The 21,123-nt window shown below is 49.6% G+C and overlaps 1 protein-coding gene across 1 annotated transcript; it reads left to right on the forward strand.

The window, feature by feature from the left end:
* Positions 1–17,315: 17,315 nt before the first annotated feature.
* Positions 17,316–19,938, forward strand: LOC116982202 (zinc finger protein 850-like; the record flags this gene model as incomplete). Its single annotated transcript, XM_033035498.1, has 1 exon — positions 17,316–19,938. A coding segment is annotated over exon 1 (2,523 nt), but the record flags the coding sequence as incomplete, so codon positions are not given.
* Between the last annotated feature and the right edge of the window lie 1,185 nt (positions 19,939–21,123).

The following is a 21,123-nucleotide window of genomic DNA, read 5'->3' on the forward strand; positions in this document are numbered from 1 at the left end:
TTAATTTCTGCTCAAGCATTTTATAATAAAGAGAACAGGATTAAGCAACAAACATTGGAAAGTGAAATCAAGCAACTAGATATAGAAAATGCGAGAATGCCATCTACTTTAAAACATAATAAAATTGCTGTATTGAAATATAAATTAAATAAAATGTATTCAGAACAAGTAATAAAACTTTATCAAAAATTATTAGCACGTCAGTTACGAAAAATGGAAGGGGAAAAAACAATTCATAAAATTAGAACAGAGACAGGAGAATTATTAAAAATGCCCAAGGACATAAATGATAGATTTCTCCAATACTATCATAACCTTTATTCAACTAAAACCATAGCACAATCAGAAGGAATAGCAGATTTTTTAATAAAATGTAATTTAAAAGGTTTAGATTCAAACGATAGAGAATTATTAGAAAGGGAGATTACGATAAAGGATATTTTGAGGAGTCTATTGGCTCTTTAAAAAATGGTAAAGCAGTAGGACCAGATGGTTTAGGTTCCGAATTTTATAAAAAAATTTATGATTTGCTTAGCCCACGTTTACAAAGACTGTATGAGTATATATATACTCAACAGAAACTTCCAGACACTTTAAATGAATCAATAATAACACTTATTCCTAAAGCTGATAAAGATCTGGAAGACCCGGGATCATACAGAGCAATTGCACTTTTAAATACAGATCAGAAAATGTTAACTAAAATACTAGCGCATAGATTAAGTACAGTGATGAATAAATTAATACACCCTGACCAAACAGGCTTTATTCAGAAACGGTACTCATATTATAATAGGGTAAATATTTTTAGTATAATATCTAAAGTAACCAGCACACAATTGGACCCAGATCCAAAATTAATAATACTTGGAATATTAGAATTAAATCAAACACTTAGAACAACACAAAGAAACTTTATTGATTATAGTTTAATAACAGGAAAAAAATTAATTCTAAAATTTTGGAAAGGCCCTACGGCCCCCACAATCAAAATGTGGATTATAGAAATGACGGAGACCTTAAACGTGGAAAGAATCAGATTTTCCCTGTTGGACAAACAGGAATTATTCGTTGGAACATGGTCTCCTTTTATTGATTACTTAAAGGGTCAGAATGGTTCAGCACAGGAACCTGACTAGCACGCGGGCTAAAGAATGGATGAAATACTATACTCTGAAATGTACGAATATATCTCGAATGAAGTCTTTTTTATTTTAATAAATTTTTCCATTCTTCTTTAACTAACTTTTTCCTTTTTTTTGTTTTTTTTGTTTTTGTTTTTGTTTTTGTTCTCCTTCTTTTCTTTCTTTACTTCATCTATCTCTTTAGTTCTATCTAGTTTAAAAAAAAAAAAGCAAAAAGTATTGGAGACAATGTAATAATAATTGACAATATTATCAATTTAAAAATGTAAGACTGTAATGATGTAAATAGGTTATGTACCCATCTCCAATAAAAAAATATTAAAAAAAAAAAAAGAATAAAATTTGACTGGTAATTGTCTTTTTTTATGTTTTTTAAATCATTTCTTTTTAAATGGCTCACAAGCAGTGTTTGGGTTGATTTTGTAGTAACCGGAACCGACCCGACCCGCAGGGTAATTGACATTGTGGGGGAAGTTTTTGTGTGTGATATAGGGTTAGATTCATAATTCTGTTAATTCATAATTCTGTTAATTCTTGTTAAAGAATAAAATGTTTATAAACACACATACATGAATGCGATATAAATGTATATAATCATATAACACTCACAATTATATTTCTTCTGATCCAATAATGAACTTTATTTCAGACTAGACAAGGGACATTAAATAAGAAACATTGTAAACCTCCCCGCAACTTCACACATACTAGGCCTTATCCTCCCATCACTCCCTCGCCTGCCCCCTCACTACAATGTCTCCCCCCCCCCTCCTATGCCCCTCTCCCCGGGCCCCACACACACCCCCCTCTCCCCGCTGCCATGGCACAAGATGGCGGCGGCTGGTTGCTAAAATGGCCGCTATAATCACCATGAATCCGCCCATGAGCGAACTACACGTTTGCGTGAGAGTTACCCATCTTGCTCCGCTGTAAGATCTTTCCTCTCAATCTCCAAAACTTCCTAAAAACATTCTCAAAAGTTTTCAAAACTCTCTTAAACTTTATCTCACACTGATTCCCTCCCTCTCTACCTCTCTTCCTCCCTCCTCCTTCTCTCTCACCTTTTTTCTCTCCATTCCACCCTCAATGCACCAACAAACAAAAAACCGCCCCGGAACCAACATGCGGCGTTTCGCCCTCCACCCGGACGCCTGAGACCCGCCGTCCCGCGTTGCCAGCGCCGGTGCGCCGCCCTAAAGCGTCCCCTTCCCGCCGGAAGTGCCTTTGTGGACAAGATCCAGGAACTTGCTCCGCTACAGGATCTTTGCTTTGGACAAGAGGTCGCCACCCAAACGCATGTGGTGCGGGAATCCAGCTACAGAAATAAGCAGGTAAGGGTGAAGCGCTGCGGGGGAGGCAGCAATGCAGCAAGTGATGCATGCATTCCCTTTAATGCAGCAGGGGGAGCATGCATTCCCTTTAATGCAGTAGGGGGAGCATTCATTCCCTTATAAGTTATATGCAGCCAGTGATGCATGCATTCCCTTTAATGCAGCCAGTGATGCATGCATTCCCTTTAATGCAGCCAGTGATGCATGCATTCTCTTTAATGCAGCAGGGGGAGCATGCACAGGCGCTGGCAGGCGGCGTCCCCCCCTCTCTCTCCCCCCCTCTCTCTCCCCTCCCCCCCCCCCTCTCTCTCTCTCTCCCCCCCCTCTCTCCCCCCCCCCCCCCCTCTCCCCCCCCCCTCTCCTCCCCCCCTCTCTCTCTCCCCACCACACCCGCTCCCCCCCCTCTCTCTCTCCCCACCTCTCGCGCTCCCCCCCCTCTCTCTCTCCCCACCTCTCTCTCCCTCCCCCCCTCTCTCTCTCCCTCCCCCTCTCTCTCTCCCCACCTCTCTCTCCCCCCCTCTCTCTCTCTCCCTCTCTCTCCCCCCTTCCTGTCTCTCCCCCCCCTCTCTCTCTCTGTCTCTCTCTCCCCCCCCCTCTCTCTCTCTCTCTCTCTCTCTCTCTCTCTCTCTCCTAATTTGAGGAAGGACATTCTTGCTATTGAGGGAGTGCAGCGTAGGTTTACAAGGTTAATTCCCGGGATGGCGGGACTGTCATATGCTGAGAGAATGAGCGGCTGGGCTTGTACACTCTGGAGTTTAGAAGGATGAGAGGGCATCTCATTGAAACATATAAGAATTTTAAAGGCTTGGAAACGCTAGAGGCAGGAAACATGTTTCCACCCAGAGAGTTGTGAATCTGTGGCCATTTAGGACTGAGACGAGCAGAAACTTTTTAACCCAGAGAGTTGTGAATCTGTGGCCATTTGGGACTGAGATGAGGAGAATATTTTCCACCCAGAGAGTTGTAAGTGTGGGATTCTCTGCCTCAGAGGGTGGTGGAGGCTGGTTCTCTGGATGTTATTTTCAAGAGAGAGCTAGATAGGGCCCTTAAAGATAGCGGAGTCAGGGGATATGGGGAGAAGGCAGGAACGGGGTACTGATTATTATTATTATTATCATTATCATCCTTTATTGTCATCTTGCAAAGCAACAATTGTCCAGTGCAAAATGAGACGACATTTCCCAGGGAATACCGGAGCATCGCACATAAAACTTAAACATTTCACGCATAACCATATAACAATTACAGCACAGAAACAGGCCATCTCGGCCTTTCATGTCCGTGCCGAACACTTATTTTCCCCTAGTCCCATCTACCTGCACTCAGGCCATAACCCTCCATTCCTCTCCCGTCCATATACCTATCCAATTTATTTTTAAATGATAAAATTGAACCTGCCTCCTCCACTTCCACTGGAAGCTCATTCCATACAGCTACCACTCTCTGAGTAAAGAAGTTTCCCCTCGTATTACCCCTAAACTTCTGTCCCGTTATTCTCAACTCATGTCCACTTGTTTGAATCTTCCCTCCTCTCAAAGGGAAAAGCTTATCCACGTCAACTCTGTCTTTCCCTCCCATCATTTTAAAGACCTCTATCAAATCCCCGCTTAACCTTCTGCGCTCCAAAGAATAAAGACCTAACTTGTTCAATCTTTCTCTGTAACTTAGTTGCTGAAACCCAGGCAACATTCAAGTAAATCTCCTCTACTCTCTCCATTTTGTTGACATCCTTCCTATAATTAGGCGACCAAAATTGTACACCATACTCCAGAATTGGCCTCACCAATGCCTTGTACAATTTTAATATTACATCCCAACTTCTATACTCAATGCTCTGATTTATAAAGGCCAGCACACTAAAAGCTTTCTTTACCACCCTATCTACATGAGATTCCACCTTCAGGGAACTATGCACAGTTATTCCTAGATCCCTCTGTTCAACTGCATTCCTCAATACCTACCATTTACCATGTACGTCCTATTTTGATTTGTCCTGCCAAGATGTTGCACCTCACACTTCAGCATTAAACTCCATCTGCCATCTTTCAGCCCACTCTTCCAAATGGCCTAAATCTCTCTAGACTGTGAAAATCTACTTCATTATCCACAACACCACGTATCTTAGGTGGGGAGTGAGACCTGTTTGAGTTTCCTCAGGTAGTGCAGTCGCTGATGGGCCCGTTTGACAATCCCAGTGATGTTCCTGGACCAGGTGAGACTGTCTGTAATTTGCACTCCGAGGAACTTTATGCTCTCCACTCTCTCCACCGTGATGCCACTGATGTTGAGGGGTGTGTGTTTGGGCTGCGACCTCCTGAAGTCGACAATCATCTCCTTTGTTTTGTCAACGTTTAATGCTAAATTGTTGTTGCCGCACCAGTCCACTAGTTGTTTCACTTTCTCCCTGTACATTGTTTCATCCTCTCCACTGATGAGACCCACCACTGTGGTGTCATCTGCAAATTTTATAATCTTATTGCCCCTGAATCTGGCAGCACAGTCATGTGTGAGCAGTGGGAACAACAGCGGGCTGAGCACACAGCCTTGCGTGATCGAGCCTGGGGTATTCTTGCCAACATGGACTGACTGCAGTCTCTATGTCAGAAAATCCAGGATCCAGTGACACAGGGTGGTGTTGAGGCCCAGCAGGGTTAGTTTATCCACAAGTCTCTGTGGGATGATGGTGTTAAAAGCTGAGCTGAAGTCAATGTACAGGATTCTGGCGTAGGTGTTTTTGTTTTCCAGATGAGTGAGTACTGTGTGCAGGGTAGTAGAGATGGCATCTTCTGTAGAACGGTTGGGGCGATAGGCGAACTGGAGGGGGTCTAACGATGAGGAGAGGCTGGCAGTAATGTGAGGTTTAACCAGGCGTTCAAAGCACTTCATTACTATGGGGGTCAGGGCGACAGGGCGGTAATCATTTAGGCAAGCCACAACTGATTTCTTTGCTATTGGGATTATTGTGGAGGTTTTGAGGCATGTGGGGACAATGGCTTGACTAAGGGAGATGTTGAAGATGTCTGTTAGCACATCTGCTAACTCATCCGCACATTCCTTGAGCACACGGCCTGGGATGTTGTCGGGTCCAACTGCTTTCCACGGGTTGACCTTGGACAGGATTCTCCGTGTGTACATCGAGTCTATGGTCAGGACTGGCTGGTCAGTTTGTAAGCAAGGGCTAGCTCTCCCATTGGGTATGGTGTTAGCTGCATCAAAACGTGCAAAGAAATTGTTCTTCTGGTACAATTATCTGGAAGTTTATCTGGAAGAGAAGTGTCGGTGTCAGTCACCTGCTGCCTTGCCTTGTACCCCGTCAGTGTTTGGATTCCCTTCCACATCCTCCTGCTGTCTCCTGTGTCACAGAGGTGTCCCTGGATTTTCTCTGCATAGGCACGTTTCGCTGCCTTGATTCCTTTTTCCAGTGCAGTCCTGGTAGATGGAAGAGCAGCTGTGTTACCGGCTCTGTAGGCTGCATCACGGGCCCTCAGCAGCGAGCGCACCTCTGCTGTCATCCATGGCTTTTCATTTCCACAGAGATTAGGGATCCCAATTGATTGGGGATGATCAGCCATGATCACATTGAATGGCGGTGCTGGCTCGCAGGGCCAAATGGCCTCCTCCTGCACCTGTTGTCTATTGTCCAGGGAAGGTGATTGGACTCTTGTTGTTAGACAAAAATGCTGGAGAAACTCAGCGTGTGAGGCAGCATCTATGGAGCGAAGGAAACGGTTCTTGAGTCTGAAGAAGGGTCTCGACCCGAATCGTCACCTATTCCTTTGAATCCTCTGTCCCAGAGAGTGTGAGAGAGAGACAGACAGAGAGAGAGAGAGAGACGGAGAGAGGGACGGAGAGAGGAACGGAGAGAGGAACGGAGAGAGGGACGGAGAGAGGGACGGAGAGAGAGAGGGAGATGCAGGTGCAGCAGGCAGTGAAGAAAGTATATTCCCTAGGGCATTGAGGGAAGTTAGTGTAGAAATAGCTATAAATTGGATAGGCATATGGATGAGAAGGGAATGGAGGGTTATGGTATGAGTGCAGGCAGGTGGGACTAAGGGGAAAAAGTTGTTCGGCACGGACTTGTAGGGCCGAGATGGCCTGTTTCCGTGCTGTAATTGTTATATGGTTATACCTACTAAATGGTAGGGAATTGAAGAATGCAGTTGAACAGAGGGATCTGGGAATAACCGTGCATAGTTCCTTGAAGGTGGAATCTCATATAGATAGGGTGGTAAAGAAAGCTTTTAGTATGCTAGCCTTTATAAATCAGAGCATTGAGTATAGAAGCTGGGATGTAATGTTAAAATTGTACAAGGCATTGGTGAGACCAAATCTGGAGTATGGTGTACAATTTTGGTCGCCCAATTATAGGAAGGATGTCAACAAAATAGAGAGAGTACAGAGGAGATTTACTAGAATGTTGCCTGGGTTTCAACAACTAAGTTACAGAGAAAGGTTGAATAAATTAGGTCTTTATTCTCTGGAGCGCAGAAGGTTAAGGGGGGACTTGATAGAGGTCTTTAAAATGATGAGAGGGATAGACAGAGTTGATGTGGACAAGCTTTTCCCTTTGAGAATAGGGAAGATTCAAACAAGAGGACATTACTTCAGAATTAAGGGACAGAAGTTTAGGGGTAACATGAGGGGGAACTTCTTTACTCAGAGAGTGGTAGCGGTGTGGAATGAGCTTCCAGTGGAAGTGGTGGAGGCAGGTTTGTTGGTATCATTTAAAAATAAATTGGATGGGCATATGGATGAGAAGGGAATGGAGGGTTATGGTATGAGTGCAGGCAGGTGGGACTAAGGGAAAATAATTGTTCGGCACGGACTTGTAGGGCCGAGATGGCCTGTTTCCGTGCTGTAATTGTTATATGGTTATAAAGTGAATGGTATGTTAGCATTCATAGCAAAAGGATTTGAGTATAGGTGCAGGGAGGTTCTACTGCAGTTGTACAGGCTCTTGATGAGACCACATCTGGAGTATTGCGTACAGTTTTGGTCTCCTAATCTGAGGAAAGACATTCTTGCCATAGAGGGAGCACAGAGAAGGTTCACCAGACTGATTTCTGGGATGTCAGGACTTTCATATGAAGATAGACTGGATAGACTCGGCTTGTACTCGCTAGAATTTAGAAGATTGAGGGGGCATCTTATAGAAACTTACAAAATTCTTAAGGTGTTGGACAGGCTAGATGAAGGAAGATTGTTCCCGATGTTGGGGAAGTCCAGAACAAGGGGTCGCAGTTTAAGGATAAGGGGGAAATCTTTCAGGACTGAGATGATAAAAACATTTTTCACACAGACAGTGGTGAATCTCTGGAATTTTCTGCCACAGAAGGTTGTTGAGGCCAGTTCATTGGCTATATTTAAGAGGGAGTTAGATGTGGCCCTTGTGGCGAAAGGGATCAGGGGGTATGGAGAGAAGGCAGGTACAGGATACTGAGTTGGATGATCAGCCATGATCATATTGAATGGCGGTGCAGGCTCGAAGGGCCGAATGGCCTGCTCCTGCACCTATTTTCTATGTTTCTATGAGAGGGAGAGAGAGAAAGAGACAGAGAGAGGGAGCGAGAGAGACAGGCAGACAGAGGGAGAGAGAGACAGAGAGGGAAAGAGAGAGACAGAGACAGAGTGAGGCAGAGAGAGAGACAGAAAGAGAGAGAGAGACAGACAGAGACAGACAGAGAGATATATCGATAGAGAGAGAGAGAGAGAGACAGAGAGAGAGAGTGAGAGAGACAGAGAGAGAGAGTGAGAGAGTGAGTGACAGAGAGAGAGACAGAGAGAGAGAGAGACACAGAGAAAGAGAGACACAGAGAGAGAGAGAGAGAGAGAGAGACAGAGAAACAGAGAGAGAGAGAGACACACACACACACAGTAAAGGACACAGGCTGAAAATGAGAAGCCAGTGTGACCTCAGTGTGGGGGGGAGAGAGAGAGACTGACAGACAGAAAGAGAAAGAGACAGAGAGGGACACACAGACAGACAGACAGACAGAGACAGAGAGAGAGAGGTACAGCGCGGAAACATGCCCTTCAGCCCAACTTGCCCACACCGGCCAACATGCCCCATCTACACTAGTCCCACCCTGACCAACATGCCCCATCTACACTAGGCCCACCCTGACCAACATGCCCCATCTACACTAGTCCCACCCGACCAACATGCCCCATCTACACTAGGCCCACCCCGACCAACATGCCCCATCTACACTAGTCCCACCCGACCAACATGCCCCATCTACACTAGTCCCACCCCGACCAACATGCCCCATCTACACTAGTCCCACCCCGACCAACATGCCCCATCTACACTAGTCTTGTACAAATGCAACGTGACCTCCCAACTTTTTGACTGAATAGGGAGAGAGATAGAGGGAGATAGAGGGAGAGAGAGAGAGAACGAGGGAGAGAGAGACAGAGAGAAACATAGAGAGAGAGAGAGTGACAGAGAGAGAGAGTGTGATAAGGAACTGCAGATGTTGGATTACACCGAAGATAGACACAAAGTGCAGGAGTAACTCAGTGGGTCAGGCAGCGTCTCTGGAGAGAAGGAATGGGTGATATTTCGGGTCGAGACCCTTCTTCAGACTGAGATAGAGAGAGAGAGAGAGACAGAGACAGAGAGAGAAAGAGAAAGAAAGAGAGAGAGAAAGAGAGAGAGAAACAGGGAGAGAAACAGGGAGGGAGAGAGAGATAAACAGAGAAAAAGAGAGAGACACACAGGGAGAGAGAGAGAGAGAGGGGGAGTGATACAGGACGGAAACGGGCCCTTCGGCCCAACTTGCCCACACCGGCCAACATGCCTCATCTACACTAGTCCAAGTACCTGTCCAAGTGTTGGGATAGTCCCAGCCTCAACTCCCTCCTCCAGCAACTCGTTCCATACACCCACCACCCTCTGTGTGGAAAAGTTGCCCCTCAGGTTCCTATTCAATTATTCCCACCCCCGCGTCTCTCACCTTAAACCCGTGTCCTCTGGTCCTCGATTCCCCTGCTCTAGGCAAGAGACTGTGCGTCTACCCGATCTATTCATCTGGTGATTTTGTTCACCTCTATAAGATTGCCCCTCATCCTCCTGTGCTCCAAAGAATAGAGTCCCAGCCCTGCCCCAACCTCTCCCTGTAGCTCAGGCCCCTCGAGACCCGGCAACATCCTCGTAAATCTTCTCTGCGCCCTTTCCAGCTCGACGACATCTTTCCTGTAACACGGTGCCCAGAACGGAACACAATACAGAGACAGAGACAGACAGAGGGAGACAGGGACAGAGGCAGGGACAGAGAGAGAGACACACACACACACAGGCAGGGACAGAGAGAGAGACACACACACATACAGACAGGGACAGAGACAGGGAGAGGGACAGACAGAGGGAGAGAGAGGCAGGGACAGAGAGAGAGACACACACACACACACACATACAGAGAGGGACAGGGAGAGGGACAGACAGAGGGAGAGAGAGGCAGGGACAGAGAGAGAGACACACACACACACAGACGGACAGAGACGGGCAGGGAGAGGGACAGACAGAGAGACAGTGAGAGAGACAGATGCAGAGAGAGAGGGAGATAGAGAGATAGAGAGAGGGAGAGATAGAGAGGGAGAGATAGAAAGAGGGAGAGACAGAGAAAGAGAGAGACAGAGAGACAAAGCGAGAGCAAGACAGAGGGAGAGAGAGACAGAGACAAACTGAGACAGAGGGAGAGAGAGACAGCAAGAGAGAGATAGAGGGACAGGGATAGAGAGGGACAGACAGAGACAGAGAGATACAGACAGAGAGACAGAGAAAGAGTGAGAGACAGAGAGAAATACTGAGAGACAGATGCAGAGAGAGAGGGAGAGAGATATAGAGAGAGACTGAGAGAGAGAGAGAGGGACAGAGACGGAGAGACAGAGAGAGAGAGACAGACAGAGAGACAGGCAGAGAGAGAGAGAGAGAGATAGGGAGAGAGAGACAGAGACAAACAGGGAGAGAGGGAGAAAGAGAGACAGAGACAGATATAGGGGCAGTGATAGAGAGGGAAAGAGAGAGATACAGAAACAGAGAGAGACAGGGAGACAGACAGAGAGGGGCAGGCAGAGGGAGAGGCAGAGAGAGAGAGAGAGAGGGACAGAGAGATAGTGAAAACAAATTAGACCCAAATAACTACCGTGGCATATGTGTCAGTAGGTGCCTAGGGAAGTTATTCTTCAGTATCATAAATAACAGAATGCAGGATTTCCTTAACAAACACAACATTTTCAGTAAAAACCAAATTGGCTTCCTCCCAAAACACCGTACCACTGACCACATTTATACCCTCCACACTCTCATTGAAAAACATGTACACCAAGCGAAAAATTGACTTTGAGAAAGCATTTGACTCTATTTGGCATGAAGGGCTCTATTACAAACTCCGCAGCTGTGGTATAGGAGGAAAAGTATATGACCTTATTAAATCAATGTATCTGAATAATAAATGTGGCTTTAAAATTGGGGACAAACGCACTGATCTCTTCGCCCATAGAAGAGGCGTCCGGCAAGGCTGCAATCTGAGCCCGACACTGTTTAATGTATATATCAACGATTTGGCAGAAAAGTTGGACCAGAGCACAGCGCCGGGCCTCTGTCTTCTGGACGGAGAGGTAAATTCGCTGTTTTATGCGGATGACTTGGTTCTGCTGTCCCCCACAGAACAGGGACTGCAGCAACAGTTGGACCTACTTGATGAGTACTGCCAAAATTGGGCCCTGGTAGTAAATCTAAAGAAAACCAACATCATGATTTTTCAGAAAAGACCCAGATGTCAGGAAGATAAATACAAATTTACTCTCAATGGAACTGTTATCGAACACACTATGAACTGTACTTACCTTGGTCTAACCGTCTCAGCATCAGGGAGCTTCAATATGGCAGTGAATGCACTAAAAGAGAAAGCTTGAAGAGCTTTGTATGCAATAAAAATAAGATTCTACAACATCCAAATCCCAATTAAAATCTGGCTTAAAATATTTGACAGTGTAATCCAGCCTATTGGGCTTTATGGTAGTGAAGTATGTCACCATAATTATAGTAAATGGGAAAAACATACAACAGAGGCCCTGCATGCGGAATTTTGTCGGAACATCCTCCGTATCCAAAGGAAAACACCAACAAACGCATGTAGGGCGGAATTAGGCAGATACCCGCTGATAGAGCACTAAAGTTTTGGAATCACCTTAAATCTAGCCCCCCAGATACCCTCCAGTTTAAAGCCCTTCAAACACAAGAGGGGAACCCAGAAAAAGAGATCCCTATGTATGTTGGTACTGAGACTAACTACTCCTACTCAGTTAAACCCTATCCAGTTAAACCCTGACCGGCCACAGATCAATACTGACCCCCAATCACCAATTAGAGTGAACCAAATTATCAAACAATGTAAAGAAACGTACTTGGAACATCAGGATAAAGAAACCAAAATCCAAAGCAGATTAGAATGTTACCGTTCCCTAAAAAGAGACTATAAATTGGCAGACTATCTCTCAACTGTTAGAGACATAAAGCAGAGACAGACCCTCACCAAATACAGGTTAAGTGACCACTATTTGGTAGTTGAAAAAGGAAGACAGAAGAGATTCTGGCAACCAAGAGAAAACAGAATATGCGGCCACTGTTTGACAGATGAGGTTGAAACAGAGGTGCACCTTCCTAAAATGCAAAAAATTTGACAAAACAAGGAAAGCATACTTTGACAAACTCAGTGTGGCAACCCCTGATTTTAAAGAACTAGATGATACATCAAAACTAAGAATAATCCTTGGCGAAGGAAATACGGCTCATCTTGGTGCACTATACGTAACAGCATGCCATAACCTGAGAGACGGTGAATGACCAACATGCACATATGTACGCACACACTAATTGACATTAACTAACACTAAGAAATGAATATAGAATTGCTAAACTTGCAATTGTGTTGTACTGCTTACAGCTGCAAGAATAAATAAAGGGCTATAGGCATATTGCGAGTTTATGTACAGGGACATATCTATCCATGCACTGTATACTTACATGACATACATACACTGAAATGCAAGAAATGCAACACCTGTCCCTTCACCTCCCCCCTCGACTCCATTCAAGGTCCCAAGCAGTCGTTCCAGGTGCGACAAAGGTTCACCTGTATCTCCTCCAACCTCATCTACTGCATCCGCTGCTCTAGATGTCAGCTGATTTACATCGGTGAGACCAAGCGTAGGTTGGGCGATCGTTTCGCCGAACACCTCCGCTCAGTCCGCAATAACCTACCTGACCTCCCGGTGGCTCAGCACTTCAACTCCCCCTCCCATTCCCAATCCGACCTCTCTGTCCTGGGTCTCCTCCATTGCCAGAGTGAGCAACAGCGGAAATTGGAGGAACAGCACCTCATATTCCGTCTGGGGTCCTTGCGTCCTTATGGCATTAACATTGAATTCTCCCAATTTGGCTAGCCCGTGCTGTCTCCTCCCCTTCCTTAACCCTCTAGCTGTCTCCTCCCACCCTCCCATCCGCCCGCCCTCGGGCTCCTCCTCCTCCTCCCTTTTTCCTTCTTTCTTTCCCCACCCCCCATCAGTCTGAAGAAGGGTTTCGGCCCGAAACGTCGCCTATTTCCTTCGCTCCATAGATGCTGCTGCACCCGCTGAGTTTCCCCAGCAATTTTGTGTACCTTACACTGTATGTATGTCATGTTTTATACTTTAGCAATATAACAATGTTTTTTTATCGTGCCAATAAAGTTTTTAAATTGAAAATTGAAATTGAGATTGATAGAGAGAGCTAGAGAGACAGAAACAGAGAGAGAGAGAGAGAGAACCAGACAGAGAGAAACAGCGTGAGAGACAGACAGAGAGGGGGAGAGAGACACAGACACAGAGGGATAGCGACAGACAGAGTGAGAGAAAGACTCTGAGAGACAGGGAGAACCAGAGAGAGAGAGAGACAGACAGACAGAGAGAGACGGAGAGTGGGAGAGAGAGGCGGCGAGAGGAGAGAGAGATGCAGAGACAGAGGCAGCGAGAGAGAGGGAGAGAGAAAGACAGCGAGACACTCAGAGAGAGAGAGGGAGACAGACACGGAGGGAGAGTAACAGACAGAGAGACTGAGACGTAGACAGAGAGAAATACTCTGAGAGATGGAGAACCAGAGAGAGAGAGAGGGAGACAAAGAGAGAGACACAGAGTGACCAGAGACAGACAGAGAATGGGAGAGAGAGACAGCGAGAGGCAACGAGAGAGAGAGAGACAGAGTGACACTCAGAGAGGAAGAGACAGACAGACTCAGAGAGAGAGAGAGAGAGAGAGAGAGAGAGAGAGAGATAGGGTCGGAGAGAGAGAGAGATAGGGTCGGAGAGAGAGAGACAGCGTGAGAGACAGGGAGAGACGGAGAGAAAGAGAGACAGTGGGACAGAGAGACAGAGGGGGAGCGGGGGGGAGAGACGGAGACAGATAGAGAGTGGGAGAGACAGATAGAGAGAGAGTGAGAGAGAGAGAGAGTGACAGAGACAGAGAGTGACAGAGACAGAGGAGAAGCCGTGAGAGAGAGAGAGAGAGAGAGACAGACAGACAGAGAGAGAGAGAGAGAGGCAGAGAAAGAGAGAGGGAGAGACAATGGGATAGAGACACAGAGAGAGACAGACAGAGATACTCAGAGAGAGAGACTAAGAGAGAGATAGTGAGAGACCGAGAGAGAGAGAGAGAGAGAGAGAGAGAGAAGGGGGGGAGAGAGACAGAGGCAGAGAAAGAGAGAGAAAGAGATAGAGAGAGAGGCATTGAGAGAGAGAGACAGATGGACAGAGAGAGAGAGAAAGAAAGAGAGAGACACACAGTGGGAGAGAGAGGGGGAGATAAATAAAAAGTGATAGACACAGAGGGAGTGAGGGGGACAGTGAGAGGTAGAGAGATCCAGAGACAGAGTGACAGAGATACAGAGACAGTGGCAGAGAGAGAGAGAGAGAGAGAGAGAGAGAGAGAGAGAGAGAGACAAACAGGGACAGAGAGATAGAGAGAGAGGGACAGTGAGAGAGGGAGTGAGACAGAAGGAGAGGGAGAGAAAGAGAGACACACAGAAGGAGAGACAGCGGGAGAGAGAGAGAGAGAGATACAGAGATACTCAGAGAGAGAGAGACCAATAGAGACAGAGAGAGAGAGAGAGAGAGGGACAGTGAGAGAGAGTGTGAGGCAGAGACAGAGAGATAGAGAGAGGTCAGAGAGAGAGACATTTAGAGGCACAGAGAGAGAGAAAGAGAGAGGGGGAGGGGTGAAGAAGGTGGCTGGGTGAAGAGGGGTGAGAGGCTGGAGGTGGATAGGGGATGAAGGGAGTAGCGGGGAAAGCAGGGATCGAAGGGAGTGGGAGGGATTCAAGGGGGAGTGGGTTTGGTGCTGAGGGGGATGAATGGGGGGCAGGGAACCGGGGGGGGGGGGGGGGGGGAAAGAGAGAGGTCCAATGATCCATGAAAGGGGTAGGAAGCCAGGTGGGGGTGGGTTCACATTGCTTGGGGGTGGGGAGGAGGGAGCAAAGGGGGGTAAGGAGCAGGATGCGGCGACAGGGGTGAGGGGCAGGGAGCCACAGGGAGGAGGTCACATTGTTTGGGCATGGGGAGGGTGTTGCAGTTTAGGAAGTCAAACCAGGGCAGGATCTTCACTGTGAATGGCGGGCGCTGGGGGAATGTGTGGAGCCGAGGGATCTAGGAGTAGGGCCGAAGGGCCTCTTTCCAACGCTGTATCACTCTATGAATCTATGACAAAGTGCTGGAGTAACTCAACGGGTCAGGCAGCATCTGTGGAGAGAATGAATGGGTGACATTTTGGGTCGAGACCCTTCTCTGGTTTAGTTTAGTTTAGAGATGCAGCGTGGAAACAGATCTTTTGGCCCGCAGAATCCACGCCGACCAGCGATTCCATCACTAGCACTATCCTACGCACATTAGGGACAATTTAACAATATTGCGGAGGCCGACAAATCTACAACCCTAAACGTCTTTGAAATGTTGGAGAAAACCGGAGCAGCCGGAGTAAAAACCATCACAGGTCAAGGGGAGAACGTACAAACTCCACATGGACAGCACCCGTAGTCAGGATGGAGCCCGGGTATCTGGCGGTGAGGCAGCAGCTGTCCCGCTGCGCCACTGTGCCGCACAGAATTGTATTAGTGATAAATAATGCATCCCAGAGTACTTAAGGAAGTAGCCCCAGAAATAGTGGATGCATTAGTGATGATTTTTCAAAACTCTTTAGATTCAGGAGTAGTTCCTGCAGATTGGAGGGATGCTAATGTAACCCCACTTTTTAAAAAGGGAGGGAGAGAGAAAACGGGGAATTACAGACCAGTTAGTCTAACATCGGTAGTGGGGAAAATGCTAGTCAGTTATTAAAGATGGGATAGCAGCACATTTAGAAAGTGGTGAAATCATTGGACAAAGTCAGCATGAATTTATGAAAGGTAAATCATGTCTGACAAATCTTATAGAATTGTTTTCGAGGATGTAACTTGTAGAGTGGATAAGGGAGAACCAGTGGATGTGTTATATCTGGACTTTCAGAAGGGTTTTGACAAGGTCCCACATAAGAGATTTTGATGCAAACGTAAAGCACACGGTATTGGGGGTTCAGTATTGATGTGGATAGAGAACTGGCTGGCAGACAGGATGCAAAGAGTAGGAGTAAACGGGACCTTTTCACAATGGCAGGCAGTGACTAATGGGGTACCGCAAAGCTCAGTGCTGGGACCCCAGCTATTTACAATATATATTAATGATTTGGACGAGGGAATTGAATGCAAAATCTCCAAGTTTGCGGATGACACGAAGCTGGGGGGACAGTGTTTGCTGTGAGGAGGATGCTAGGAGGCTACAAGTTGACTTGGATAGTTTGGGTGAGTGGGCAAATGCATGGCAGATGCAGTATAATGTGGATAAAGGTGAGGTTATCCACTTTGGTGGCAAGAACAGGAAAGTAGACTATTACTGAATGGTGGCTGTTTAGGAAAAGGGGAGATGCAATGAGACCTGGGTGTCATGGTACACCAGTCATTGAAAGTAGGCATGCAAGTGCAGCAGGCAATGAAGAAGGCAAATGGTATGTTAGCATTCATAGCAAAAGGATTTGAGTGTAGGAGCAGGGAGGTTCTACTGCAGTTGTACAGGGCCTTGGTGAGACCACACCTGAAGTATTGCGTACAGTTTTGGTCTCCTAATCTGAGGAAGAACATTCTTGCCACGGAGGGAGTGCAGAGAAGGTTCACCAGACTGATTGCTGGGATGGCAGGACTTTCATATCAAGAAAGACTGGATAGACTCGGCTTGTACTCGCTAGAATTTAGAAGATTGAGGGGTGATCTTATAGAAACTTACAAAATTCTTAAGAGTTTGGACAGGCTAGATGCAGGAAGATTGTTCCCGATGTTGGGGAAGTCCAGAACAAGCGGTCACAGTTTAAGGATAAGGGGGAAGTCTTTTAGGACCGTGATGAGAACGTTTTTTTTCACACAGAGACTGGTGAATCTGTGGAATTCACTGCCACAGAAAGTAGTTGAGGCCAGGTCACTGGCTATATTTAAGAGGGAATTGGATGTGGCCCTTGTGGCTAAAGGGATCAGGGGGTATGGAGAGAAGGGAGGTACAGGATATGGAGTTGGATGATCAGCCATGATCATATTGAATGGCGTTGCAGGCTCGAAGGGCCGAATGGCCTACTCCTGCACCCATTTTCTATGTTTCTTTATAACGGTTTCCTCCGCGATAAACGCACTCAATATGTGCTAGTAATGTCCTGTTTGCCAGATTGTTGACCCTGTGTTCCCCTCCTGCAGGGTTTAGGAGCCGTTGCTGTGGACGGAGATACGGGGACGTGAGCGGCTATTGAGGGCGGCCAGGGTGCCGGTGGGCTCCCCCATCTGCTCGGTGTGCGGGCTGAGCTTCGATGGAGGACCAACAAGTTAAATTGACATGTGTGGCAAGGTGTGGCCGTGCCTGAGCGAGCTGGAGGCCCACCGGCTGCTGCACACGGGAGAACGTCCCTTCAACTGCAGCAAGAGCTTCACTCACTACAAGTACTTGCAGGGGCACAACAGCATGCACTCCAGCGAGACGCCCTTCACCTGCTCCAACTGCAGCATGAGCTTCAAGACGGCGAATCACCTGAAGATACACCGGCAGGTGCACACGGGCGAGAAGCCCTATGGCTGCTCCACCTGCGACATGAACTTTGTCCAGTTGTCGGGGCTAAGGCAGCACCTGCTGGTGCACAGCAGTGAGCGGCCCTTCACCTGCTCCGACTGCGGCAAAGGCTTCAAGTCGTCCAATTACCTGAAGAGGCACAGGCGCCTGCACGCCAGCGAGTACCCCTTCACCTGCAGCGACTGCGGCAAAGGCTTCACCCAGTCCAAAGAACTGCTGTCCCACCGGCGCCTCCACACTGGGGAGCACCCCTACCGCTGCACCGAGTGCGGCAAGAGCTTCATCCAGTCCAGTCACCTGCTGGACCACCAGCGCACCCACACTGGGGAGCGGCCCTACACCTGCGCCCAGTGCGGCAAGGGCTTCACCCACTCAAACACCCTGCTGTCCCACCAGCGCACCCACACCGGGGAGCGGCCCTACACCTGCACCCAGTGCGACAAGCGCTTCACCCGGTCCAGTCACCTGCTGGAGCACCAGCGCACCCACACCGCGGAGCGGCCCTACATCTGCGACCAATGCGGCAAGTACTTCATCTGCTCCAGCAGCTTGCTGGTGCACCAGCGCACCCACACCGGCGAGCGCCCCTATCACTGCGACCAATGCGGCAAGCGCTTCACCCACTCCAGCACCCTGCTGGAGCACCAGCGCACCCACACTGGGGAGCGGCCCTACACCTGCGCCCAGTGCGGCAAGGGCTTCATCCAGTCCTCTCACCTGCTGGAGCACCAGCACACCCACACTGGGGAGCGCCCCTACACCTGCACCCAGTGCGGCAAGGGCTTCACCCACTCCAGTCACCTGCTGGAGCATCAACACACCCACACCGGCGAGCGCCCCTACACCTGCGCCCAGTGCGGCAAGAGCTTCACCCACTCAAACACCCTGCTGTCCCACAAGCGCACCCACACCGGGGAGCGACCCTACACCTGCACCCAGTGCGACAAGCGCTTCACCCAGTCCAGTCACCTGCTGGAGCACCAGCGCACCCACACAAAGGAGCGCCCCTACGCCTGTGCCCAGTGCGGCAAGAGCTTCACCCACTCAAGCACCCTGCTGTCCCACCAGCGCACCCACACCGGGGAGCGCCCCTACACCTGCGCCCAGTGCGGCAAGAGCTTCACCCACTCAAACACCCTGCTGTCCCACAAGCGCACCCACACCGGGGAGCGACCCTACACCTGCGCCCAGTGCGGCAAGAGCTTCACCCACTCAAACACCCTGCTGTCCCACAAGCGCACCCACACCGGGGAGCGACCCTACACCTGCACCCAGTGCGACAAGCGCTTCACCCAGTCCAGTCACCTGCTGGAGCACCAGCGCACCCACACCAAGGAGCGCCCCTACGCCTGTGCCCAGTGCGGCAAGAGCTTCACCCACTCAAGCACCCTGCTGTCCCACCAGCGCACCCACACCGGGGAGCGCCCCTACATCTGCACCCAGTGCGGCAAGAGCTTCACCCACTCCAGCACCCTGCTGGAGCACCAGCGCACCCACACTGGGGAGCGGCCCTACACCTGCGCCCAGTGCGGCAAGGGCTTCATCCACTCCTCTCACCTGCTGGAGCACCAGCGCACCCACACTGGGGAGCGCCCCTACACCTGCACCCAGTGCGGCAAGGGCTTCACCCACTCCAGTCACCTGCTGGAGCATCAACACACCCACACCGGCGAGCGCCCCTACACCTGCGCCCAGTGCGGCAAGAGCTTCACCCACTCAAACACCCTGCTGTCCCACAAGCGCACCCACACCGGGGAGCGACCCTACACCTGCACCCAGTGCGACAAGCGCTTCACCCAGTCCAGTCACCTGCTGGAGCACCAGCGCACCCACACCAAGGAGCGCCCGTACGCCTGTGCCCAGTGCGGCAAGAGCTTCACCCACTCAAGCACCCTGCTGTCCCACCAGCGCACCCACACCGGGGAGCGCCCCTACACCTGCGCCCAGTGCGGCAAGAGCTTCACCCACTCAAACACCCTGCTGTCGCACAAGCGCACCCACACCGGGGAGCGACCCTACACCTGCACCCAGTGCGACGAGCGCTTCACCCAGTCCAGTCACCTGCTGGAGCACCAGCACACCCACACCAAGGAGCGCCCCAACACCTGCGTCCAGTGCGGCAAGGGCTTCACCAGCTCCTCCAAGCTGCTGTCCCACCAGCGGGTGCACTCCGGCGACCGTCCCGTTCCCAGCCCGGTGTGTGGAGAGCGCTTTGCCATGGCCTCCCACGCCCTGTCTCACCAGCGCGTGCACACCATTGGCCAGCCCTACGACTGCCCGTACTGTGGTGAGTCGTTTGACAGCTTGCGGGGGTTGCGGCAACACCGGCGGACCCACGCAGGCGAGCAGCTGATCCCACTGTGACAAGAGAGCACGGGGGCTGTGGGAGAACCAGCGGATACACACCGGAGAGAGACCCTTTGTGTGCGCTGAGTGTGGCAAGGGTTTCACCCACATGTCCAGCCTGTGGCAGCACTGGCGTTCCACAGCGGTGAGCGTCCCTTCCCCTGCCCGTCCTGTGGTAAGGGCTTCACCTGCCTTGACCACCTGCTGGAGCAACGACAAGTCCACACCGGCCAGTGCCCCTTCACCTGCCCGCTCTGTGGCAAGGCTTTTGCCCGCTCCTCCAGCCTGCTGGCACAATGCCACATGGATAGATAGGCGCTGTTTAAGTAGACACAAAATGTTGGAAGGAATGGGTAACGTTTCTGGGTCGAGACCCATCTTCAGTGTCGACCTGAAACGTCACCCATTCCTTGTCTCCAGAGATGCTGCCTGTCCCGTCGTCTCCGTGCATTCCATTCTCTAGGCCCCCATCCTCTCATCTTCATCATGGATGTCCAGTCACTCTACACCTCCATCTCCCACCAGGATGGTCTCAAAGGCCTCCGGTTCTTCCTCGACCGGAGAAGCAACCTATACCCGTCCACTGGAACTCTCCTCCGCTTAGCGGACCTAGTCCTTACCCTCAATACACAAGGGGGCGCTCCTCTGTGTGCAGCCATGTCAGCAGCACGTCAGTTTTTCCAGCTTTTTTTTATTTTTTAGTATGTTTTAAAGTGTGTATTTTGTGTTTCTTCGTGTGTTTTGTGTGGGGGGTGGTGTGGGGGGGTAAGGGGGAAACCGCTTTGGTCGCCTCCCATGGAGAAGCGACTTTTTCCAGGTCGCCTCCCCCGTGGCCTAACATCAAGGATCGACGCGGCCTTTCCCAGAGACACGCCCGGGGCTTCAGCGGAGGGCGCATCGTGGACTCTCGATGTGGAGCGGGTTAGCCCTCGCTGGAGGGGAGCGCTCCGTTTCGCTGGCCCGGGGCAGCCGGCAGCCTGAAGTCGCGGTCTGCAGAGCTCCAGCTGGTGCGGCGTCTACAGCCCGGGATCCCTCGTGGGGGACCCGGGGGAAGAAGGAGCCATCACTGCCGGCCCGCGGCCAACTTCTACCGCGGGTGCGGCATGGACTTACCATCACCCCTGGAGGGGA

Source organism: Amblyraja radiata, chromosome 16, assembly GCF_010909765.2.
Source record: "Amblyraja radiata isolate CabotCenter1 chromosome 16, sAmbRad1.1.pri, whole genome shotgun sequence".
NCBI lineage: Eukaryota > Metazoa > Chordata > Chondrichthyes > Rajiformes > Rajidae > Amblyraja > Amblyraja radiata.